The 26,170-nt window shown below is 48.4% G+C and overlaps 2 protein-coding genes across 4 annotated transcripts; one reads left to right on the top strand and one right to left on the bottom strand.

The window, feature by feature from the left end:
* Positions 1-9: 9 nt before the first annotated feature.
* On the bottom strand, positions 10-11,452 carry LOC138201183 (uncharacterized). The gene is made up of 8 exons (XM_069154429.1): positions 10,439-11,452; positions 8,667-8,939; positions 6,403-6,654; positions 5,178-5,348; positions 4,949-5,080; positions 3,896-4,062; positions 2,735-3,007; positions 10-2,651 (listed from the first exon to the last, which is right to left on the bottom strand). Exons 1-8 carry the CDS (start codon positions 10,674-10,676, stop codon positions 2,475-2,477), a joined length of 1,683 nt encoding a protein of 560 aa, XP_069010530.1. The 5' UTR covers positions 10,677-11,452; the 3' UTR covers positions 10-2,474.
* A 1,309-nt stretch (positions 11,453-12,761) lies between these two features.
* On the top strand, positions 12,762-25,776 carry ttll4 (tubulin tyrosine ligase-like family, member 4). Of its 3 annotated transcripts, none has more exons than XM_069154421.1 (21): positions 12,762-13,083; positions 14,135-15,011; positions 15,483-15,891; positions 16,164-16,299; positions 16,383-16,471; positions 16,647-16,710; positions 18,693-18,811; positions 18,926-19,036; positions 19,481-19,557; positions 19,648-19,842; positions 20,610-20,692; positions 20,777-20,905; positions 21,006-21,128; positions 21,218-21,316; positions 21,536-21,670; positions 21,777-21,914; positions 22,027-22,123; positions 22,493-22,703; positions 23,193-23,260; positions 23,356-23,426; positions 24,313-25,776. In XM_069154421.1, the coding sequence occupies exons 2-21, from the start codon at positions 14,484-14,486 to the stop codon at positions 24,509-24,511; spliced, it is 3,081 nt and encodes a 1,026-aa protein (XP_069010522.1). In that variant the 5' UTR covers positions 12,762-13,083; positions 14,135-14,483; the 3' UTR covers positions 24,512-25,776. The 3 variants fall into 3 exon arrangements, with proteins under 3 accessions (XP_069010522.1, XP_069010524.1, XP_069010523.1); XM_069154423.1 differs by having other exon boundaries at positions 12,763-12,879; XM_069154422.1 differs by lacking the exon at positions 12,762-13,083 and having other exon boundaries at positions 14,119-15,011.
* The last annotated feature ends 394 nt before the right edge of the window (positions 25,777-26,170 follow it).

The following is a 26,170-nucleotide window of genomic DNA, read 5'->3' as shown; positions in this document are numbered from 1 at the left end:
CTCATGAACTTTGCTGGTTTTCTAAAATCACTTTATTGACTACACGTTGTGATTTTGCAGCATGCAGCTAGAAACACTGGAGCTAAATGACACTCGTACACATCGTTACACAAACTGTGAATATGCACACGTCAACTTTTTGCTCCGAAACCGCAACTTCCCGTCTTTTGCATGAAACAAATCTCTAATATAAAACAACAGCACGTATCTGTACAAAAAAAAAAAAACACAGCAAAAGGGGGCGGAGTTACGTAGAGACAGAAGTCGGTGGAGGACCATGTGCACGTTGTTCGTGTGAGGACGGGTTAATACCGTGCATGTTTCATGTGCCTGAGCGGTGCCCTTATTAAAATGCCATGGCCGGTCTGTGTCGCGGGGAGGGCAGTCTCAGTGCTTCATGTCTTAATCATGATGATCGCTGCCAGCCAACTTCTCCGTCTCTTATTTCCTGGATGTGTCGCCGTGTCTCTCCATCTTTCCCTCCTTTAAAAGTCCTGCACCTCTAAATCTTTAACCTCCCGACTTCACACACGACGGCTAAGTGTCAAGTCTCTATTTTAAACTCCGGGTGCCATTTATGAAAACTTGTTGAGATCAAACCAAAGACCAAAAAAACAAAAGGACGATTTCCTGTATTCACTTTATGGTGACGACCAAATAAACCGTTAATAAGATCGTTGACTTAAAGCCGAATGTTTGCTTTACTTCTGGTTTGGTTGTGTGAACACGCTGCTGGTCGAAGGACAGTGAAGCTCAATAGAAACCATCCTCTCTAAAAGATGACGGTGTTGGCTGTTTGTTTGAACCACTGACAATCACTGCCAGGATATTTTTTCTCCTATTTTAATTTACTACGAAGTACCGCTTCACGTTGCAGCTGCTTCAGTTTTGGGTGCTCGGATGAAGAAAACACTCGAAACATTCACTTGTCTTATTCTGTCACAAAGTGTCGACATCTTCCGTCAGATTTATGAGGTTCGAGTAATGGTGATGTCATCGCCTCGACAGTGGCACACTTCCTGATTTTGGAACGACCCGATGTGTAAACTGGATATAAAAGTGTTCATAGGTTCCAGGCCTGAAAAATGGTTCAGATGCAGAAGTGTCTTAAGCCGCAATACCACAGAGTGCCACTAGAGGTCGGCTCCAAAAAGCCTCCGGCTCCATAGACTCCCATTCAACTTCTCTCATCAAATATAAAGTCAATAAAATGTCTCCAGCAGTTATCTCGGTGTTGTTAGCTAAAGTCACTCCCTCTTATTAGTTTTCTGGAGGTCCATCTGAAAATAATCCCTCATTCATTAGAAAATAAGATTCAAAAAGACCTGTTTTTGGGGGCGTGTCTGTTTAATTGACAGGCCTGTGGGGCAGTCAGGTTACAGCTATCGGTGGGCGGGAAGTAGTATCGTCAGGTTTCCAATCAGATCGGTCAGATTCACCGCTGGCTCCTCCCCCAGCTCGTCCAAATATGGTCACTTCCTGCTCCAAACCGCTCTGAACTAGCAAAGATGGTGATGGACAGAATCTGAACTGGAGGCTTCATAACGTTCACAAACCAACGATGACCTCACTGATGGTTCGTATTGATGAGTTGTTTTGGAACGAGGAAACCCGACTTTTGAAGTGAACGAAACGCAGCTCAATGCTTTTTATTGTCTACTTTTCCTGCAACAAAAATACTTTTTTGGTGTGGTAAAAACGAAAAGACTCCACAGCAGGGAGCTGGAGGTTTTTCTGTTTAGTGGATCTCAGCCTGATGCCAGAGACACAGCAGACACATTCATGGAAACACAGCAGGCTGAAACAAAGTGGAATGAATCCTGTTCAATTCAGTTTCAGTCTGGTTTTCGTTCACGTTTTCTTCAAAGTGTCCATTAGACGTGGTGTTTTTTTAGTGTTTGTCAGTTCTGCTGATTATCTCAGCATTCAGGTTTTCACTGCGTGACGGCAGAGAGGAGGAAGAAGAGGAGGAGGAAGGTGGAGCCGAGGTCGGCAGAAAGAGTGGAACATGTTCAGAAGAGGAGGAAGAGGAAGGTTAGACGAGATCGAGAGAGGAAACTGAAATAGAGGCAGACGATTGGATCTGAAATGTTAAAGTGCCCAGGAGATGTGGCGCGCGCACACACACACACACACACACACACACACACACACACACACACACACACACACACACACACACACACACACTGACCCGAGCATGAGCGAGCGCTGGTTTCTGAGAGTGGTTGTCCTCTCCCTGAACTCACACACACACACACACACACACACACACACGCTGGTCACATGGTGCTTAGGACGCCCCCATTGGGATGAGCTATCTTCGCCACGGTAACAGTGTAAGTTCAGAGTTAGGACAGAAAACACACACACACACCCACACCCACCGACACATTTGTGTGTATTGTGTGTGTGTGTTTTATGTGTGTGTGTGTGTGGGTGTGTGTGTGTGTGTGTGTCCATCGTTCTCTCTCTCAGTTGGTCCTCCGGTGTTTCTGGTGCCAGAGGGCCGTCGGCAGGTTCTGGCAGCCCTGGTACTCGCGTCGCATCTCGCCGTCCGTCAGAGGCGGCGTGGCGTTGCAGGGGGCACCGGCGAGCGTCACGTTCAAAAGGCCGGCCCACGGCTCCAGGAGGCGGGACATCCCGGCGCCCTGGAAACGCCGCCGGAGGAAGACCAGATTAGATCGTTGAGGAGAGCAAGAAGGAAAAACCAAACTGAGGCATGAAGCGGTACCTTCCCCAGGTGGTCCAGCAGGCAGGTGGCCGGACCGACGAACGACCAGCCACTATCCTCCCAGACCGGGTTTAGCCTCTGGTTCTGGAGGGCGTGGCTCTGCCGGGCCTGGCTCTGGATCAGGACCACGTTGAGGTGTTTCTGGGAGCCTCGCAGCCTCTTGGACAGAACGCCGCTGTAGCTCTGGTCCACAAACAGCAGAACCCGAGTCGCCCTGCAGCCGGCCAGGTCAGCCAGCAGCTCGTTGACCGAGTACCGCTCCTTCAGGTCGGCCTGGAAGGACAGAGGACGAGTTAGAGACAGACACGGGAACATGCACAGAGCAGTCAAAGCTCAAAGCAGTCAAAGCAGTGATGAGTTGGTTTGTGAACGTTATGAAGCCTCCAGTTCAGATTCTGTCCGTCACCATCTTTGCTAGTTCAGCGCGGTTTGGAGCAGGAAGTGACCATAATTGGACGAGCTGAGGGAGGAGCCAGTGGTGGATCTGACTGATCTGATTGGAAACCTGATGATACTATGTCCCGCCCACCAATAGCTGTAACCTGACAGCACCACAGGCCTGTCAATCAAACAGACACGCCCCCAAAAACAGGTCTTTTTTAATCTTATTTGAATGAGGGATTATTTTCAGATGGACCTCCAGAAAACTAATAAGAAGGAGTGACTTTAGCTAACAACACTGAGATAACTGCTGGAGACATTTTATTGACTTTGTATTTTATGAGAGAAGTTGAATGGGAGTCTATGGAGCCTGAGGTATTTTGGAGCCGACCTCTAGTGGCACTCGGTAGTATTGCAGTTTAAGGCACTTCTGCATCGGCATTGGAAGCTACGAACAGCTTTACATACAGTCTGCAGTGTTAACTCAGGAAGTCAATGTGATAAAGTCACTTCCACATTGTTGTGAGTTTCGATTCCTTTCGTTGGACCAAATTCCAATAAAATCCTCCCGCTGCTGCTTCAGCGATAATAACCTGCCTCACTTTTCTGTAATTACTCAAAAAGTCCAAACCATCCCAAAAGCGTTTTCACCGCCTCTCTTGACTAGACCTAGTTTTGGTCCTTTGATGAGGACTGCGGTCCGAAGCTACCTTCACACCTGATATGTTAGTTCAGAACAAACTGAAAAGTCCAAAGTCTGTATGTGTGTGTCGCTCTTACGATGCCGTTGAGGTTGGCGTCCCACAACAGCATGGTGCCGTCGTTGCGTGTCGGCGAGTTCAGGTACAGAACCAGAGTGTCGGCGCAGTGCTGCTTCCTGCAGACGTACGACACGTGGTTACGGATCACCGCCTTCTCTGTTGCCGAGTACACACCTTCGACTTCCTCTGAAGGGAAACAGATGTAGGAACGGAGACGTTTTTTACGGGTGAAGTTAGTTGGTCAACATCTGCTGGAGTTCTGCTGTTTAACTGTTTTACTGTTTTATTTAACCTGCTCACACACAGCTTCCCTTCATCTGCTGTAAAATATCAGGTTTTTATTAGATCTAAATTTCTGGCCAACTGTTGTTAAACATACTCTGTAAAACCAACCATCAACCAGCAGTGATGTCATTGTTGGTTTGTGAACATTATGAAGCCTCCAGTTCAGATTCTGTCCGTCACCATTTCTGCTAGTTCGGAGCAGTTTGGAGCAAGAAGTGACCATATTTGGATGAGCTGGGGGAGGAGCCAGCGGTGGATCTGACTGATCTGATTGAAAACCTGAGGATACTACGTCCCGCCCACCGATAGCTGTAACCTGACTTCCCCACAGGCCTGTCAATCAAACAGACACGCCCCCAAAAACAGGTCTTTTTGGAGCTTCTTTTCTAATGAATAAGGGATTATTTTCAGATGGACCTCCAGAAAACTAATAAGGAGTGACTTTCGCTAACAACACCGAGATAACTGCTGGAGACATTTTATTGACTTTGTATTTGATGAGAGAAGTTGAGTGGGAGTCTATGGAGCTGGAGGCTTTTTGGAGCTGACCTCTAGTGGCACTCGGTGGTATTGCAGCTTAAGGCATTTCTGCATTTGCCTCATTTTTCAGACCTGGAAGCTACCAACACTTTTATATACAGTTTACGGTAGGCATCGGGTCATTCCGAAATTAGGAAGAACCTCTAATGGCACTCAGTGGTATTGCAGCTTTACGTCTCTTCCCCATTGGCTTGACTTTTCGGACCCGGAGTCTACGAACATGTCCCACACAGTCAGTGTGTCCTACCGGGCAGCTGTCCACTGCTGGCGAAGAAGGTCTTGATGTGATCTTTGTGGAAGCCGTTGTTTCGCAGCATTTTATAAAACCTCTGAAGATTCTGAACGTGATGCTGGAAGGTCATCTGCTGCTGCCAGCCACCTGCGCACAAACACAAAACATCTCACACCGACTTATATTCATTTATTGGAGACTTTACCTCAAACGGAGTCTCCAAACTAACAAATCTGAATCAGACCTGAGATGAGCACGGCGTGGTCGCAGGTCTGGTACAGCCGACAGGAGAGGTGAGTGGCGAGAGGCTGCTGGTGGCAGCGTCTCGTGTTTTTATTCAGCTCACAGCTCGACACGGGGAGACTCGGAGAGCTCATGGGCAGCGGCTGAGGACACCTCGCAAACTCCACGTGGTCTGAGGGAGGAAACGGTTCAGACAAGGAGAAGATATCACAGAAAAAGGCTAAAAGACAACCTGTAAACACAACCTGTAAACACAGCAGAGTTCTGACACGTCGTAAGGGTCAACAATTATCTTCATCTTCACATATTTGCAGCGTGCCAGACGTGGGTTTGTGGTCTGATCCGGGAGATAACGTGTTCCCAGCAGGGTTTCTCATGAGGCCCAGGCTGCTGGCAGAGGCTGCAGGTGTGGGTGGTCCTGGCATCCCTTTCTCTCCAACCAGAAGGAGGAAACAGAATTGGATTCAGGTGGAGTTTAACAACCCCGGTTTCCCCACGACTACATGACTCCAAATTTGTTTGTTTTTTCTTCTCTTCTAAAGAGCTCCGACACAAAGCTGAAAGTGGATCGCCTTGAAGTTTGGCACCGAACTTGAAGGTCTCCTGAGGATGAATCCCGATGGCTCTCCTGACTTTTTCCTTTACATCATCAGCAAGTTTGATCCTTCTGAGTTGACTCTTTAAAGATTTATACAATCAGCACAGTTTCAATGTGGATACCCAAGATTAGCGTCACCAACTCAGGATCTGACGACATGTGGAATATGCTCACCGTCTCCCCTCCGTTTGTGGGAAATTTTGTCATAATTAGTGCATAAATTCCTGAGCTGAGGCAGCAAACATGTTTATTGAGGACACAGTGACCACCAGATTCTGATCACTTCATCCATGGGACCTAGTTAACCTTAGTACCAGATTTGAAGAAATTCTGTGATGGTGTCACCGAGATAACGTGTTCACGAGAGCTGAACAAATGAATGGGAGGGGCGTGAGGTCACAGTGACCTTTGACCTCCGAATTCGAACCAGTCCATCCTCAAGACCAAGTTAACATTTCTGCCAAATTTGAAGAAATTCACACAACGTGTTCTTGAGATACTACGTTTGCGATAATCGGACAACCATTAAAAGCAACACGCCATCCAGCTGTTTCATGTTTGTGGAGAAGGAGTGAGCTGCGTTCTGTTTGGACCTAATGAAAGAAAATTTTAAAAAATTTCGACCTACCAACACATCTGAGTCTCTGCGTCATGTTGCTGTCGCCGACTCCGACCACCAGGGGGAGGAAGTGGACCTCGCAGAGCCCTCCGATGGTGCGCTCCACCAGACGGCCGCCGCCGCCGCTCGCGGTGACAGCGCCGCCGCGCAACGCCCCGCCCGCCAGCCGGCCGTTTCCCATCAGCCTCTCCGGCCCGGCTTGGCGACGTTTCAGCTGGTTCTGACAACGACCCTTCAGCGCCAGCGTCAAACACTCCTCACCTGAAGACACGCAGACAGACGCAAACTTTGAACACTCGGGAGGTCAAACCGGATTAAAACTAGAACCGCTTTATAGGTCAAAATGTGACATCATGAAATGGAGATTCATTCAAGGTCAACAAAACATCGACCTTTAATACTGAAGACTTGTTTAAAACCTTTTTAAACACTGATCAGGATTTTTACTTTCTTAACAAAGCCACCAGTTACAGCTTCGGGTTTTTGGACGTTGCTTGTCAGAAACCCGACTGATTCCGTTTATCACTTTGTTATAAGTGCTCAGTTAATCACACATGGAAAAGCTAACGAACAAAAAGCCTGCAGTGTTTTTAGATCCACTTTGAGCACCAGCTCATCGACTATCCACGACTTTTGCCCGATGTTGAGTTGAGTCGGTCCACGCGATGGATCGGCAGGATATAAAACACCAGCTCGTTGACTGCGTCTTCCTCTGCGAACTTCTAAAATGGTGGCAGGTTATGTTTTAGAGAGATTTATGACCTGAAGCGGCGACAGGAACCTCCGGGACGGTTGGTTGCTCGTGTTTCCACTTTACCTCCTTTTATCCTGAGATTTTACTTTGTCTCGCATGTTTCTTCTCCCTTTTCCTTTTTCTCTTCCTTCCTGCCCTCAGCAGGTTAAATGAGGTCTAAAGAAAGTTTCTCTCTGAAAGTCACCGGTCCACGATCCATCTGCAGCACCCAGCAGGGGGGCCCGGTGAAGCCGGTATGAATAATTGACAGGTGTGTGTGTGTTCGTGTAACACGGGGCCAAATCCAACCTAACATCTGGCCCTAACCTCTCTCACAGCGGGGGGGTCACCGACTTGCACTTTAACACACGCTTCAAGTCCCTTCAGACTATTTCTGCACTTTGGAAACACTTCTTCTTCTGCTCTCCCGTTTGGCCTTTTATCCGCAGCGACGTGTCGCCACTAAAAGTAGAAACGTTTGATCGTCGAGCCTTTCACCAAAATACAACCAACGCCTCGTGAAGTTCTCCGAAGCCACTTACACAAGTTTGTTGTTTACGGCGAACAATCTTTCAGGACTACTTAAGAGTCTTGTTGTAGATCGTTTATTCCGAAACTGTGGTTCGTGTCCCACTGCTGGTACGCAAGAGCAATGCTGAAAGGACCAACTGAACTCCAACTGGCCCCAAAAAAAAGTCCCAGAAACTGTCATTTAATTTCATTACTTTACAGTTCCATATTATTTTTGAGTCCTAACCGACCCTGCAGCTTCGGTGCTGACACACTTTACAAGTACAGAAAAAGAAAAAACAGCCACAAATAAAGCATCAATGTTTGAAAAATTTTAACAGAAAAGTGCAAACAAACACGAAAACCCTTTGTCTGAATATAAGTTTAGTTTTATAATGTTAAACGTAACATTTATTACATATATACTCATTACAATGATGGAAAATTAGACATTAATCATTTTAAAAATGTGATTTTTGGCCTTATGTTGTTGTTATTTAGCTGTTCTGATACTACAGCGTTGTTAAATCTGTGAATCTTATTTTATGGTTTTTTTTTACTCTATTGGAATCAGAGGTTTTTTTTGGGAGCCAGCCCCTTGTGGCGCTCTGTGGTACTGCACTTTAAGGGACTTTTGCACTCACTTTATATTTCAGACCTGAAGACGACGAACATTTATGTTCAGACCTTTGATCTCCAGACTTCTTTACTTCCGTCTCATCAACTGTACATCAGAGAATACGTAACCGACTGTCAAAAATAAAAGCCCAACAATTCTTCATCCGTTTAAATCACAGTACGACCGAGCGGCCAGAAACTGGTCTGGTCCTCGTACAGGGACCTCCGCGGCCAGGTTGGGGCAAATAAAACTGTGTCATCTCTGTAAAAACACACAGTGAAGTGATAATGAGGAGAAATAAATGTTTTTATGTGTAGTTTAAAAAGTAGTGGGCCAAGAATTTACCCCTGCAGTGCCACCTTAGTGACCTCATCTACCGTGACACCGCAGTCCATCCAGGCGCTGACTCACCCAGGTAGATGCCGTCCATGTGGGAGCACCTCTTCTTCGTCACGTTCACGTCCACGTAGAAGAGGACCACCGGGTGTCCGAAGTTCTCCCCGGGGCTCGGATCCAGAACCAGCACGGCGTCGTGGGCCGGGGGGGCGGCGAGAGGCTGCTGGTGCCGGCGGGGCCCTTCCCCTCCGTTCAGTGCCGTACCGACGCCGAAACCTCCCCGCAGCTTGGAGCCCGCCACCCCACCGGAGGAGTCCGGCAGGATGGCCAGAACCTTGTCTGATGGACCTGGAGGGTTCAGAACAAGAGACTGTTACCTGGAGGATCTGCTGCTGTTAAAGGCAGGAAATCACCTGGTGGTTATAAATGCTGGAATACCTAACGTGGCCAAGTGTCTGTCTGCAGTGAAGCTGGTGATTTAACTGAAATAATGGCCGGACTGTTCCTGAACGCAGCACAGCGATGCACAGCAGGAAGCAACAATCTTCATGAGGAAATATTCAAGAGTTCAACACTGAGTTCCACACGTTAACGTCACCGCTGGTACGTGAACATTAGTGATTTCACCGCAGACCTAAAACTGTGGCAGAGAAACATCAGATTTCTGGTTCAAACTGTGTAAACGGTGAACAGAGACCATTGAAACGCTTCAGAAAGTCTACGGCGATGAAACAACGAGCCGGGCAAGGTGTTTCTGAGTGACGTTCAACATTTCAAAAGGGGCGGAGCGTCACTGTCCAAGAGCGAAGAAGGCGCATGAGGTCAGGGGACACAAGGTGGGTTTTCTTTGTATCACCGTGAATTCATCCCCCAGAGTCAGACTGTCAACACCGAGTTCCACTGGGACCTTCTGAGGCGTCTGAGGTAAAACATTCGCTGTGAACCGCCTGAACTGTGTCTCCACGGCAACAGGCTCCTCCTACAACTCTCGGTCCAGTCTGTTTGATTTATAAATCGATTTAGTAGATTTAGGAGGCTGATGGGACCGTGGACATTAACTTGGACACGTTCACATTCAGAGTTGACAGATTTCTTCTTCCGCCTCTCCGACCTGCATTTAAATTAAATATTTGATCATTATTATTGTTATTATTTAAAGCCTGATGAAGACGTTCCTGATGAGCAGCGTTACGTTGGTGTGCGTTGACCTCCTGGTTTGACCTTTGAGGTGCCGCCACCCCAAAAAGGTTTAAAGATCCGCTTAAATAAAATTAAAATAATTAAAATTAAATATGAAATTAAATATTTCATAACTTTGCCTTTAACTGCAATCAGCAGCACCGTGACAACATTTTACAACCGCCTCTATTTACTTTTATCAGTTTCTTACAGGTTGATTTCAGTAATCATTCTTGATTTTAATCCACTGTATTTATCTATTTATTTATTTATTTATTTATTTATCCATCCATCCAATGCAAGCACTTATATTCTACCATGTAAACTGTGTTTGTGATGTACAGATGTATTTGATCATTACCTCTGATTTTAACATTGCTTTTCGAAAACAACATTTTGAAGATTTATGCTAAATTAATGGATGATGGATCTGATCCTGTTTGACAGGTTTTGAAGGTTTTGAACAGTAAATTTAGACGTCTGCTGTCGTGAATCATTATTTTTTTTCTTTATTATAAAACAGATTTGATCATATTTTCTGAATGTTTAACTCTTTGATTTGGATTTTTAACCGCGTCCCTGGTTTGTCTGAATTCTCTCTGACATGTTACCGTTGCTGTATAAACTCTGGCAGGGTACCTGTGTGACGTGTGACCTTTGACCCCTACCTGCGGCGGCGGCGGCGCGGGGCTCCGACACGTAAACGGCCACGGCGGACAGCGACAGGTGGGCGAGCCGCCGGCACTCGGCCTCGGACAGCGAGGACGTGCGGAGGCAGCGGTCCATCTGGTCCCATTGCAGTGACTGCAGGCCCGAGCGGACCCAGCGCTCCAGCCGGGCCGGCGCCATGGCGCCCACCGGGTGGAGGGCGAGGACGGAGAGGAGAGAGAGGAGGGGGGGGAGCATCGTCAGTCAGCTGCTGGTTCAAATCTCCTCTCAGTTCTTCAGATGAAATTCTTCCTCTTTCTCTTTTTTTTTTTGGTTTGTCTTTGTTTTAAAAAAATTTCTCGTCTTGTTTCATCCTTTTCTCCTCCTCCTCTTTTTTATTTTATTTCCTCTCCAATCTGTCACTGTTTGACTTGTTTCCTTTGTTGTTTTTTTTGCTTCTTAAACTTTTCTGTCTGTAAATTCAGACTCTTTTCAGATTCTTTCTTCTCTGTTTTTCAGAATCATTTATTCAAATCACCAAAAACAAAACAGATCAGTCAGATGGATTTTTCTGGCCTCCCTTCGTCCGTCTGTTCTTTCTTTTTTTCCCCCCTTTTTTTTTAGTCCCACTTGTGTTTGTTTTCTGCTGTTACTCCGTCATTATTTTTCATCCGTTTTCTCTTTTATTTCTTCTTTTCTTTGAGCGGACGCAAAACAAACCAACATCCTGTGATTTCACACCCAAAACCTTTTTCTCTTCTTTATTCGGATTTTCTTCTGGAAAAAAATAAATCCAATAATCTCCAGAGAAATGCAACTTTTTGGTGGGGTTTTTTTCCCCCTTCCTTGTTCCTCTGTGGAGCCACTTCAGGTTGAGAGTTGGTGAGGAAGGTGACAGATTCTCCTCTTCCTCCTCTTCTTCTTGTCTTTAGTTTGTCCAACAGCTCCGAGGAAAGAAGCTCAACTGCTGCTCAGCTTCAGTCTGATCGCTCCCTCCTCCTCCTCCCTTTATCTGTCCTCCGACTCTCTCTCTCCACCTCACACACACACACACACACACACACACACACGCGCGCGCACGCACACACACACACACACACACACACTTCCTTCTGTCTACAGGCTCTGACACGCAGAGAAATAGAAGGAGGAAAGAAATGAAGAGGAGGACTGTTGATACAAAATTAAGGCAAAGAGAGGACGAAGGAGGAAAAGTGGGAGGAAGTGAAAGGAAGAAGGAAAAAGGAAAGGACATGAAACCGGTCAGAAGTGGAGAACAGAGGAAAAGAAAAGGGAAGAGAGGAAGGAGACTTCAAAGAAGAGAAGGAAAGATGAAGATGAAAGTGAAGAAAAGATGAAGATGAAAGTGAAGGAAGAAAATGAGAAGAAGCGGGACGTTCAGAAGAAACGAGGGAGGAGAAGAAGAGGAAGAGGAACAAGGGGAGGAAGAGTAAAAGCAAAAACTGAGAGGAAAAGGAGGAAGATGGAGAGACGAAGAGGAAAAAAGGGCATAAGGAGAAAAAGTAGAGAAGAGGAAGGACAGGAGGAAGTCAAAGGTTCGCCTCCTCTGAGCCCTCTAGTGGTGAAATGCAGGAAGTACAAGACCCTGCAGTATAAAGTTAAACTTTTCATTTTAAAAATAATTATCAGTTTGAACAGCAGACAGCATCACTGTGAGCTGTGAAAGAAACAGGAAGAAAAGACAATTATTAGGGAAAACATTTATCTTAAAAAAAGAAAGGAATGTTACCAACTGACATTTAAAAAGTGTTTAATTTATTTTAATCCAAAATGTTTTCAGAAAAAATTAAAGTTCACATTTTTAAGAAAATCTTCCTAACATTTGTCAAACAACAACAAACCGGATAAATAATAATGAGAAGGTCCTTGAAAAAACAACATATTAAAATGTATTTATTAAAGAACAAAGAAAGTCAAAGGCACCAAAAAAAAAATTGAATGAAGTTTAAATTTAATTTACTTTAACTGTATTACATTTTATTGTATTTAATTTAATGTTTTTAAAAGTAATTCTTTAAAAAAAAAAAATTAATTGAATGCATTTCTTCATTCAATTTAATTGCATTTAATTTAATTTAAATAAATTACATTTTTATTTATTTAATTAAATGTAATCTAATTGTCTTTTCTTTTCTTTTGCTTTCTTTTATTAATTTGCAATTTTATTTTATTTCATTTATTTTAGTCTCAGTCGTTCAGAATCCTGACTCCCCTCCGCACCAGCAGGTGGCGCTGCTTCATTACTGCTAAACCTCACGCAGAGGAAGTTTCGGCTCCAGTAGACGATCTTCGGCTCCAGTAGACGATCTTCGGCCGCGGATGTGTCACTCGGACTCTCCAGCTTTGTGATTGCAATGTCAGAAACTCCAGCGGCTCGTCGGAGCAACTGAACAAACATGTTTGCGGCACCACAGGAGACGCAGCGGGTGTGAACGTTTGTGTATGTATGTATGTGTGTGTGTGTGAGTGAGTGAACTGAGAGAAGAGGCCGTGTGTGTGTCGGTACCGGTGCCGGTTCCGGTTTCCACTGTGCCGGTCTCTCAAACACCGGACGGGAGTTTGTATTGAAGTGGTCGTTGTTGCTAAGCTAATGGCGTCGAAGCGGTAAACAGGAGCAGCTGCCGGTTGGTTCAACCAGCGTCAGGTAAATACTAACCGGTTTACACGTCATGTGGCTTCAATAAACTGACAGCTGGGTGCTCGGTGTTCAGAAGAACGGTGTTGTTTAAGTTTAATACCTGTAAAATAAAGCTAACGTGAAGCTAACGGGGGAAGCGGCGCGTGTTCCGTCAGCGCGCACGTGAAAAGGTCCGCTCCTGTCCCTGGACATCCGTCCGCGCGACACCCGTGAAGACACTCGAGACGTGAAGATAAACGTCATCCGTGAAGGTGAAGGTGAGACGGTGGTCTGACTCGGTTAGCCGCGACGTCCTCCTGCAGTTAGACCGAACCACAAAGTAAAGAAGCTCCTGAACCAGGTCGCCATCAAGTCGCTCAGGTCGCCATCAGGTCATTCAGGTCGCCACCAGGTCATTCAGGTCACCATCAAGTCATTCGGGTCGCCATCAGGTCATTCAGGTCACCATCAAGTCACCCAGGTCGCCACCAGGTCATTCAGGTCACCATCAAGTCGCTCAGGTCGCCACCAAGTCACTCAGGTCACCACCAGGTCATTCAGGTCACCATCAGGTCACTCAGGTCGCCATCAAGTCACTCAGGTCACCATCAGGTCACTCAGGTCACCATCAGGACACTCAGGTCACCACCAGGTGCCCTTTATTTACGTCCTGCATGATTCCAGTCTGAGAAACTGCTTTAAACAGGAGAACATATTTTGGAGGCTCCTTTTTTAATTTTTTTTTTTTTATAATTTTGCCTAATTAGTGCATCAAGTTTTGTGTTTTTCACTTGAAATGAGTCCAGAATGAAGTCAGCGTCAGGAGGAAATACAAATCAAAGTGTGTGTGTGTGTGCTTGTGTGTGTGTGTGTTTGTGTGTTTGTGTGTCCTGCTTGCATGTGTTAAAGCAGAAGTTAATAGATGAATAGAAAACGTTGGTCTTCGCCTGATTTCGTGACAGTTTCGTACAACAGCCTGACGGACGTGTTTTATTTCTGCACAATACCGATTAATACAATAACTGATTCCTTTCAGAGAGTCTCTCAGACTGACACGGCGTCGTGTCTTTGGTTTCAGGTCTGAGGACGACGGGGCCGCTCCCTCGTCCTTCCCGTGACGCTCGCGCCTCGTCTGCAGCCGATGTCCTTGAGACTCTGCGACCGTTCTGTCACCAAGCGGAGTTCAATCGGCCGTCCGTGCCTCTCCGAAGGATCGTCACCTGCTGCCGGCGCTGCGTCCGTGGCAGCAGGCATGAGTCCCGGTTCGTCCAGAACTTGTTGTCGGTCGGGTCGGAGCTGACACCTCTCTCAGAGTCTCTCCGAGCGGGGAGCCGCCAGGAGAAGCGGGGGTTTCTCCACCGCCAGCTCGGACCTCCGCCACCACCTTCAGCCCCTCAGAAAGAAGCCCGCGTTCGTCGGGCCGCGCCATGCCCACCAACCAGTCGTCCCCCTGGGGAGGAGGGAAGCTGCGGTCTGACAGTCCCCCCTCGGAGACCTCCGTGGCCACCAAAGTGCCTTTTAGTCAGACGTCCCTCAAGCTGTCCAGGAGGGAGGACCCGGACACGCCTCTGTCCTCTCAGGACGCCTCGGCGTGGGACCAAGGGGACCGAGCTGACACCAAAAGCTGGAGCCAACTCACCGCCATGCCGCCACAACCACCCAGCGGGAACCGAAGCCCGAGCTGGGGACCGAACCCGGCCAGCAGCGGCAGCCTCACGGGGACCGGCGTCTCCTCCTGCCTCTCCTGGAGGTACTGGTCTGATGTCCAGCAGGCGGATGCCACGCGGATAGGTACGCCGGTCCGAGCCGCCGAGCCCGGAGAGAGTTCGGCAGCGAGGAGCCATCGGGCTGCAGCCGGTGAGGTTCTGCAGGGAACCCGGGCCGTTCTATCAGTCCGTCACCGGGACCTGTTCGTTAAAGGACAGGCCACTCTACAGCCCACCGACACACTGACGGTGAGTACCGATGTCTCCTGAAACCACAGCACACGATCCCCCGCCAAAAATAAATCAAAAGTTTTGAGCGTCAATTAAACCTCGAAAAATTCATCAAAATATTTAGAAGTTTACTCCAGAAAAAAAAAATCCTAGTGTCTTAAAGTGACTTGGATGTAGACTTTATATAAACCTGGACAAAGTCTCCAATGCAGAAGTCACTTTTACTGCAATACCACCGAGAGCCACCAGGGGCTCCAAAAAACCTCCAGTTGACGCCCACTGAAAAAACATCAAGTTCCCTCCTGATATACAAAGTCAGTAAATGTTTCCACGAGTCATCATGGTGTCAACGGGGGCCTATCATTAACTGTTACGCCTTTATAAACCCTGCTTTTATTTTGAAATCACGGCGTCGCAGCGGAGGCTGTGGATCCGCATGACGCCCGTGTTGCACATCGAGGTGAGCTTCTCCCGGTTGTGTCTCCTCAGCCTGGAGCTGCAGACTCTTCCTCGCTGCCCGCGGCGCCTCATCTGTGCCTTACTCTCAGTAAACACCAGGGGGCGGCGGTGGGGAGCGCCGCCTCCGGCCTTCACAGCCCCAAAACCGCAGAAACCAGGAGCACGAAAAGGAGGCGGAGGATCCGCTCGGCCAAATCGGCGGTGAGACGCAGTCAGGCGCCGAACGGCTGCTCCTCCGTGTCCGTAAGAGGAGGTCCTCCGGCAGCTCTGACGCCGTCTCCGGCCGAAACGAAAACACCGCCGGACGAACGGCGGAGTCCGAGTCCACTGAGGATCACCGGGTTCACCTGCAGGAGGACCGGGCCTCCGCCGGGCCTCACGCCAACTGCGCTCAGTGCCAGAGGGGAGGAGCCTCTCCCACCGCCGGAGCCCAGCGCAGGTAATCGCAGAAATCTGTTTCCTCCCTCCGTACTTTTTCTGCTTCTGTTTACTGATATCAGTCTTCACCTTTTATTTGCAGCTGCACCGTTAGTCAATTCAAATCACGATACGGACGTCTCATTTCTAAATGCTCCAACGCTTGGTGATGCTTTTATTTTGGCGAGGACACAGGAAGCCTCAGTAGAACCAGGTTCGGTCGGCGGTCAGAGAGGAACAGAACGCCTCCAACACGTGAAACCCCTCTCACCCTCCTCTTCCTCCGTCCTGCAGGAGCCCTGCTCGGCCCGGTGACCAATCAGATCTCCGCCTTTCATCTCGGCGGACGCGGCCGGCCTTCCTCCACGTCGTCCTCTTCCTCGCCTTCACCCACAGAGAAGCGTGCCGTCGGAGAGCCTCGGCCGTCAGGGTGAGAAGCGGCTTCACCGTGTTTCCCTCCGTTTTTTCCCGCATCACAGTTTGAATATTTCACCTGTTGTTTGTGTTTTGCAGAGTGGACTGTATCACGCAGGGGGGCGGAGCCGAGGAGGAGGAGGGGGAGGAGCCAGACGAGCTGGAGGACGGCTGCAGCCACGACGAAGGTGAGATGACGCTCTGATCACACTGGAGTTGTGAGGACGATGATGATCTATGACGATGATGATGATGATATATGATGACGATGATAATGATGATCTACGAAGATGATGATCTCTGATGATGATTTCATGATGATGATGATCTACGAAGATGATGATCATCTGCTGTTGTTTCCAGATGGCTCAGACTGTTCATCCATTATTGGCACGTCATCCACAGCCTCCATCGCTCTTCTCTCCGGGTAAGACACACACACACACACACACACACACACACACGCTTTTGACAATAATTATCGCCTGAATTGCGGTATATCTTCATAATAAGATTACAAAGTTGGTATTCATCGATTTAAAAGCATCTAAATAAAGTTTTGTTTACTGCTGGGAATCAAATAACACGGCTGGATTTCATTCTGATCAGCCCAAAAAACCGTGACTGTTTTTAATTAGAGCTCATTAAATTCAACTTTTTTTCATCAGTGAAAGTCAGAGTTTGGCCGACCATAAAACAACCGATGATGTATAAAAACAAAAACCATCATTTCCTCCTGTGATCCAGTGCACTCTTGTTGCTCTCGTAGCAGAAGATTTCTCTTTCTTTACCACATAAACTCCCTCTGCAGTTAAACTTTTACGTCCATTTCTAATTGCTCTCCTAAAGTCTCCATCCGTCCAGGGTCCTGTCGACTCTTTCCAACCACCGACCCCCCCCCCCACCCCCCCCCCCTCCACCACCCCTCCACCGCCCCCTTGCATTGTTGCGCGGGGCTGAATGCAGCAGAGCGTGGTGGAAAGCTCGGCTGCTTTGTGCGTCACATTGTTCTGCAGTGTGATGGCCTCAACAGTCGAACTCCCCACCGAACGCTCGCAGCTGATTCTCTGCTAAAACAGCCTGGATAGGGATCTTTTTTTTAAACCACAACCTGCTGAACTGTTTATGTCCATTTACATACCGCCCTGCGCCTCCCCCTCTCCCCCCAACCTGACAGAGCCACAGCTCCTGTATGTACCGTGCACTGGTAAGTCGGGTCAGTCTGAACGCCAGCCGGTCGGCGGTGGAAGAGTTTTTGTTTTTTGAGTGGAGAGGAGATCTGGAACTGCCGCCCTTCATCCTCCCGTTCGTCGCCTCCTTCCTTCCCATATGACGGTCATGTGAGTGTCGGCGGTCTGTGCGTCCGATGTAAAGATAAGTTAATGTCGCCGATAAGCCAAGGCTCTTCTTTTATTCGGAGCACCTGTGCGACTTCGTCGACATCTGCTGGATGAAATGTTTTTGTCAAAACGAAGCCGTCGCCGTGTCCCAGAGAGGCCGACGGGAAAGTCTGGATTCACACGGGCATCGCGTTACCTGCCCGCCGGCACACCTCGACTTGTGTTACGAGCTGGACCGGTGACTTGACGCCCGACTTCCGTTAGTTAGAAGTCAGCGGGGGGGAACTCGAGCCGCATTAATCTTTAATCCTGTTGTGGGATCAGTGTTTGTTTTGTTGTAGTTGTTCGAAAGACGAGCCGCGCTGCGGAGCCAAACACGGGACAAGACGCGGTGAGACGTCGGCAACCAGATGCCATTCTTCTGCGTTCGAGGGAAAATGTGTCGTTGAACTGTCTGTAGGCTCGTCGTGACGCTTCAGTTGATGTCAACCGACACATTCAGTGAAAAGTTTACCACTAAAAGTGCTTAATACGCCGTTCGAGCGTGAAGTTCCTGTTGAACGCAGCAGCAGGAGGAAGAATTCAGAGTTCAGCATCAGCACCGAGTTCCACGTGACCGCTGGTACGTGAACATCTGTGATTCACGGAGAACCCTGTTGCCATGGCGCCACAGTTCAGGTGGTTCGCAGCGAATGTTTTGACAGTTTGACTCTGGGGGACGAATTCGCGGCGACACAACATTTACGGAGTTTGACACGCCGCTTTAAAAAACAGCCCATGATTCTGTGGTGGAAATCACTGCACGGGCTCAGGAACACTCGGCCGTAAGTTGGCGTGTTGATGATTTTTTTTTTTTTTTTTTTCGCGCGTACCAGATGTCACGTTAACCGATGTTGATGTTAAGCTCCGTGTGCGTCGCTGTGCCGCGTTCAACAAGAACAGACTCTGAACTGAGTGATCGTACTTTGTGAAATGTTGACGGGCCTTGTTTCGAAGAACGTCTCGATCGTGACTCCCTCTCATCACTCCCATCTCTTGCTCTCTTTCCCGTTTCTTCTGTTTCCCTCAGTGTCGAGGAGCCCATGCTGCTGGGGGCAGAAGACCATCGCAAAGAGCAACCGGCGCTGGTTCCCAGTCTGTTCCCCCTCGTCCCGCCGACACTCTACTTCAGCTCCGCCAATGAGAAAGGTCGGCGCTCCAATGCACTGAGGGATCGGTTGGTTGCCGTGAAACATTTCGGTATTCGCGGTCACCTCCGTAGAAGCGTCATAGAACCTCTGTGTTGTGTCGTTCTCTCTGCAGTGGAGCTGCTGTCTGATGAACAAATACAGCTGTTAAAGTGGAAGCTGAGCAGCGTCACTCCCAACGTGGTCAAGCACGCCGTCACCAGGTCCCACTTCACGTTCACCAAGAGTAAGTCGTTCGCTACGTGGCGGCGGGACCGGCTTCCATTTGGCACGCTGGACTCGGAAATAGTTCAGTGGTGACAAGCCAAGAGTTTAAAATCGGATTCAAACTCTGTTTCCACACCTGGAGGTCCGAAGCGGGGTCCATGTTTTTGTTCCATTGTAATCATTTGATCCGCTTAGTTTTGGTTTCCCGTGGCGATTTTTATAAGCACACGAAAGAACTTAACTAAATTACTTAATTGAGCCTTTTTTCCATTTGACTTTGATTTTTTTTCGTGAAACCGAACTTCAGTTAAATCCTTTGGCTCCTACCCTTGTGTTACCGCGGCTCATTTTTCTTTCTTCTCTTCCAGGTTTTTTGTTTTGTTTTCTTACACTGCATATAAACGTGGACGTAGCAGATAATATTGATTTCACGCTGAGATGTAACTCTTTGTTTTTCCTGCAGAAAGCCACGACTGGTTGGGCTGCTGGGGACACCACATGAAGTCTCCGGGCTTCAAGGTGCTCGCAGAGCACCAGAAGGTCAGAAACCGTCCACGGACTCTTCACCCCCAGCTTGAAGTCCAGCACCACACTCACCTCAGCTGTTCTGGTCTCTTCTTTTTTTTGTAGTTGAACCACTTCCCGGGAACATTTCAGATCGGCAGGAAGGACCGGCTGTGGAGGAACCTGTCCAAGATGCAAGCTCGCTTCGGCAAAAAGGAATTCAGCTTTTTCCCCCGGACCTTTATCCTTCCTCAGGACATCAAGCACCTCCGCAAGGCCTGGGAGGACAAAGGCTCCAAGCAGAAATGGATCATCAAACCGGTACGTTCGGCTCGCGCACAAATCCGTTTGTCCGTGTTGGACTCCGGGGCGGTAAGTGTATAATTTCGGCCTCGACAGGAAGACGGGTTTGTGGATTTGTGCCTTTACACACTGCTGACGGAAAGCGAAAGCATTATGGTCCATTCCGTTCTCGTGGACTCGGTGTCTCAGTAGGGCCTCGAGGGAATTTCTTCAAAATTGGCAAAAACGTTCACCTGGACTTAACAATGAACTGATGTGATTTTGGGGGTCAAAGGTCACTGCGGCCTCGCGTCCCTCCCATTCTTGTGAACGAGGTGCCATAATTGAGGAGTGGAAGCAGAGACTGACCTTATTTCACGTTTGGTTTGATACTGAATCGGAAACTTCCAGCTGATTTGGTTTTAAACTGGTTCTGGACAAGTTTAGGATAAGTTGTGGAATTGGTTTGGGGCTGGTTTTTGACTCATATTAAACTGGTTTTGCACTCGGTTTTCAACAAATAATGGACTGGTTCTTGGTTTAGGGCTAATTTTTAACAGGTTTTGGACCGACTTTGGGCCTGATTTAAACTGGTTTCATCCTGGGTCCATGATTCTGGACAGACATGGAGGGAGACTGACAGCTGACTGTTAAAGGGGAGAAAAAAAACACGAGGAGGGGGTTCTGGTTCTGTCTGAGGATTATTTATTTATTTATATTAAAATTTTAGTCCCTTGGACTTCAGTTGCAGGATGATGATTATTATTATTTGTTTTAACATGGTATCATTTCTCGTCTTTTAACAGCCTGCCTCAGCCAGAGGACTCGGGATCCAGGTCATCCACAAATGGGGCCAGTTGCCCCGGAAGAGACCGCTCCTGGTCCAGAAGTAAGTAGTCCTTCAGCGGTTCGGAGCCGGTTTACAGGACCCGACACCACGTCTCTGGGATGAAATATTTCTTTATGGTGGCAGGTATCTTCACAAGCCCTACCTCATCGGCGGCAACAAGTTCGACCTGCGGATCTACGTTTACGCCACGTCCTACGACCCGCTCCGCCTTTACATGTTCTCTGACGGACTGGTCCGATTCGCCAGCTGCAAGTGAGTCTTCATCACATCCACCACACTGAACTATTAAAACACACGGGTCCAAACACATGTACAAACACGTGTCCAAACACATCTCTGTCCGTCCCTCCAGGTATTCGTCTTCCATGAAGACGCTGGGTAACAAGTTCATGCACCTGACCAACTACAGCGTGAACAAGAAGAACTCCGAGTACCAGACCAACAGCGACGACAAGGCCTGCCAGGGACACAAGTGGTAACGCACAGAAGGGAAACACACACACGGGGGCGGGGTCAGTAAATCCATGAAGGTGTCAACAGATGTGTCTGTGTGTGTGTCGTCAGGGCTCTGAAGGCCTTGTGGCAGTACCTGGGCTCAAAGGGAGTAAACACCACGCTGATATGGGAGAAGATCAAAGACATCGTCATCAAAACTGTCATCGCGTAAGTTTCGCTCCCCGACTTCACCTCAGAGATTCACCACAAGGAACTTCATACATTATAAAGCTTTATTTAATTTTGTTTATGCCTCCTCTTTTATTTTGAGTGTTTGTTCAGTGTCGTTGTGTCTGTTCAGCTGATTGTGACACAGTAAATACAGTTTAAATGACATCCATGATGATGATGATGAAGATGACATCATTGCTGTGTGTGGGCTCTCAGGTCGGAGCCGTACGTTAACAGCCTGATGAAGATGAACGTCGGGACGCCGTACAGCTGCCACGAGCTGTTCGGCTTCGACATCATGCTGGACGAGAACCTCAAACCGTGGATCCTGGAGGTCAACATATCGCCCAGGTGACACACACACACACACACACACACACACACACACACACACACACACACACACACACACACACACACAGGTGTTCAGCCTCTATGCTAACTGCCGTCCCCTCAGCCTCCACTCCAACACGGCGCTGGACCTTTCCATCAAAGGTCAGATGATCAGAGACCTCCTGAACCTGGCCGGCTTCCGTATCCCTCCGACAGAGGATGTGGTCACACCCTGCAGCAGCGCCTCCAGCTCCACCAGCAGGTAGGGAGGAGGCACTGCAACCTCAGCAGCCTCCGGATCCCGTAGCTGAGATCAAACCCAGGTCGGACTACGGCCTTCAGAAATAACCCGGTACTTGTGTGTCTGTTTGCAGTTTGTGTGGAGGGAGCCGGGACCGGGCCAAATCGGATCTGTCGGCCGGCGAGAAGGGCAAACGGGCCTTTTACCTCACGCAGTGTTACGCAGACCAGGTAGACCTGTAAATCCTGTCCTCTCCTGACCTCGTCTGTCCTCTCTCTCGTCTGTCCTCTCCTGACCTTGTCTGTCCTCTCCTGACCTCGTCTGTCCTCTCATCCGTCCTCTCCTGACCTTGTCTGTCCTCGTCTGTCCTCCCTTGACCTCGTCTGTCCTCTCCTGACCTTGTCTGATCTCGTCTGACTTCGTCTGTCCTCTCGTCTGACCTCGTCTGTCCTCCCTTGACCTCACCTATCCCCGTCTGACCTCATCTGTCCTCTCGTCTGACCTCGTCTGTCCTCTCGTCTGATCTCGTCTTACCTCGTCGGTCCTCTCCTGATCTTGTCTGTCCATTTCCTGACCCCATCACTCTCCCCCCCCGTCAGGACTTCCTGTCCACAGTGCTGGACGTGTTGACTCCAGGGGACGTCCGCATGCTGGCCGAGAGCGAAGATGAGCTGAGTCGTCGAGGAGAGTTCGAGCGCATCTTCCCGTCTCCGTCCTCGTCTCACTACCTGCGCTTCTTCGAGTTTCCCAGATACCTCAACATCCTGCTGGACCAGTGGGAGCAGAAGTTCTGGAGCAGCCGGAGCAAAGGTCCGTCCTCTGAATGTCCCCTTGTCCACCTGATAAAAGGTGTGTTTGACATCGTCCATCTGTCCGCAGCTGGACCGTCCCCCCGGCTGGTGATCGCTGGTTTGGTTTTCAGGCTTCATTATAGTGAACCTGTAGATGTGCAGCTGGATTGTCAAACAGAGAACAAAGTAGAGATAATCTCCGCCTCTTACCACATCTGTCAGTCCGCTGAGGAAAACTGTTTTCAGACATGTAACGTTCAGCTGCTGAAGCTCAAAGTTCCTCAGAGCTCTCTAAAGAAAATTTTATTTTATTTTATTTTATTTTTTTTGTAGGGGGGCGGGGCTATGAGCAGGATTTGTGACATCACAAGCAGTTTGGAAGCCGATCTTGGTCCGATATTCGATTCGCACAAATATGATGAGGAAACTAGAAATTATTATTATTGTTCAGACTGTTTTTACGTACAGATGTTTGAGCAGACGCTGAAACAATGTGTCTGGTGTGCAGGTATCAGCCTGCTGAGGACTCTCTGCCAGAAAGGAGTCCACCTGGGGACCAGCGACCCCGCCCACATGGTGAGTCTCCGCCCGAACGTCCGTGAGACCGAAGGGGAGGAAGGAAGTGTCCTGAACTGAACCGTCTATCCGTCCCTCGTTGTGTCTTTTTTCAGTGGTCCAAGTGCAGCTACGTCTCCAGGTTCGAACCCCACAGACGAGACCTCGTTGGCTCATCCAGATCCAGGTACACACTCTGCACACGCCTACACACACACACACACACACACACCAGGTACACACTCTCCACACTCCTACACACACACCAGGTACACACTCTACACAGACTCGCACAATTATTTCCTATATAAAGCACGTTTTTGAATGTGTAAAATACGGTTGATACAGTAAAGAACCTCCTGCACCCTGGTGCATACGACATGCGAATCGATACGTTCAGAGACTGTTCCTGAACGCAGCACGGAGACGCACACGGAGCAGCAGGAAGCAACGGCCTTCATGAGGACGTATTCAGAGTTCAACATCAGCACTGAGTTCCACACGTTAACGTGACCGCTGGTACGTGAGCATTAGTGATTTCACCACGGACCTGAAACTGGGACCTTCTGGGGCGTCTGAAGGAAAAATATTCGCTTCAAACCGCCAGAACTGTGGCGCCACGGCAACAGGGTTCTCCAACATGACAACACGCCAGCTCACAGCGAGTTGATTTAGGTTTTTCCCAGAATGATGCAAGGAGCAAGGCTGAAAACCAATATTTGGATGTCTCTGATTTTCGGGCCCTCAGGTGGCACCGCTTTGGCAGCCATTATTCTGTGGTGGAAATCACTGCATGGGCTCAGGAACACTCGGCTGTAAGGGGGCGCGTTGAAACTTTTTTTTTTCCTCTCCCTAAAATCGGATGTTTCTCTGGTCCAGTTTCAGGTCCGTGGTGAAATCACTAATATTCACGTACCAGCGGGCACAAAAACGCATGCCGTGTTCAACAGGAACCGACTCCGTCTGATCTCTCACTGTATAACGTGGCGTCACCATCAGAGTTATTCAGAGCGGGATCGGGGCTTTCTTTCTGTGGACACAGCGAGTTCACTCCCTCCCGTGTTGCTCTCCAGGGTGGTGGTCAGCCATCAGCACCGCTGCCTTCGAAGCGGCGACGACGAGGACGGCTCAGACGGGGAGGACGCCTCCGCCTCCGCCTCCAGCCTGCCCACCTCGGCGAGTCCCGGATCGAGCGTGAGCAGCAGCGCCTGCGCGAGTCCTCAGCCCGGCCTCGCCCACAGCCTGCTGCCTCAGCAGTTCGCCTCGCTGTGACCGCCCCGGTCCGACGCCCGGTACCCAGAACAGACACCACACGGCTCAGGGCTCCACCCTCCTCACAAACGCGCCTCTCCTCGCGGGGATTCACTGCCGACGCCTGCGTTCTTGGGAGGCTCCGCCTCTCCTTCTCTGCCACTAATCGACACTTTTAAAGGAGCGGACCAGAGTTTCTACTGAACGCCACCAACATGCCAAACACTGTAGTTTAGGAGGATGGAGTGTGTTCTGGTTCTGCGCTGGAGTATCCCGATTCCATCATGGCGAGAGCCGCGTCCGCTTTCGGTTTACGAGGCCGAGGCACGCACCCGATGCTCGATGATCAGACGCATGTTCGTTACTCACTTTACCTTTAAAAAAGAAAGGAAGAAAAGAAAAAAGAAAAAAAAAAAGGGGGCTCTCGCTCCTCTGTGCCGCTTTTTTTTTTTAAATAGGATTTCTTGAAAGCTGCCAAAGTGAAGCAGCAGAATTTAAAGGGTCGTCGCGCCGCGTTCGATCCCGCTGCTGGCGGAATCTTCGTTTCACTGCAGAGGCCGAGTTTTCCCACAAAGCACCGCCTGCGGTTCTTATTGTTTCCTCAGGAATAATAACGACGTTGGCGTACATCTGCTGTCAGGAGACGCTTTGATAGAAACAACGTCGGACTTCTTGAAACGCCAGAGATCAAAACAACTTTATACTTTTAGAATTTTGAAATTCTCCGAACTAACTGATGTGAAGCAGAGAAGCCGCGTGGACGGAAACTAACATGTTTACATGATGAGTTTTATTATGCAAAATACTAACAGATGCCAAACTGCTGTGCAGCTGCAGGATGTAGCAGCTTTTATTAACACTTTAAGAGTTAATATGCAAACCTGGACACACGTGGTGACGCCGCCGCCTCCCCTCCCTCCCCTCTCCCTCCCCCGACCCTGTCCGTGTTGCTCCGCACAGTTTCAATTCCAGAGTTGCATTTGAAGTTGTTTTGAACAAGTGAAATGCTGAGTGCAGATTATTTTTACTGACCGACAGCTGTCACGTGTTAAAAGGGCTGTTTCAATTGCTCAGGATTTCAAAATAAAAGTTAATTTGTGGTACAACTCTCATGATGGGGTCTCTATATGCTGATTTAAAACATGTTTTCAGCGTTTCTGGGAGCACAAGGGAGTTTATTTCAAACAAGCCTCCCCGTAGCCGACCGTTAAAACACGACGTGGAATATTTACCGACGGTAAATCCAACCTGCCGTGGACCTCCGGTGGAAAACTGCAGGAAAACAGAGCAGCATTTATTTTCCTGTTTGAAATGTTCTGAAGCAGTTGCTCTCAACGGGTCCGACGCCAGGACCCACATTGATAACGAGGATTTTACAAACCAGATTTCACAAACATGGTGCTGAGACACACAACGCCTGAATGCCCTGTTAAAAAAAAAGTGTAAATTGGGCTAAAACCCTAATGAAAATAAGTAGTCAGACTTATCTTAAATTAAATGAAAAGTCTGACTTATCTTGGTTTAAATAAATAGTCAGACTTATCTTGGTTTAAATAAAGTCTGACTTATCTTAAATGACATAAAAAGTCAGACTTATCTTGGCTTAAAAAAAAAAGTCAGACTTATCTTAAATTAAATAAAAAGTGATTTATCTTGGATGAAATAAAAAGTCTGAATTAT

The sequence above is a fragment of the Embiotoca jacksoni genome, unplaced genomic scaffold, assembly GCF_022577435.1.
Source record: "Embiotoca jacksoni isolate LCO1_2020_lvr unplaced genomic scaffold, fEmbJac1.0.p SCAF_2, whole genome shotgun sequence".
Taxonomy (NCBI): Eukaryota; Metazoa; Chordata; class Actinopteri; family Embiotocidae; genus Embiotoca; species Embiotoca jacksoni.
Note: the sequence above shows the minus strand (reverse complement) of the source record. Positions and strands in the feature narration are given on the sequence as shown.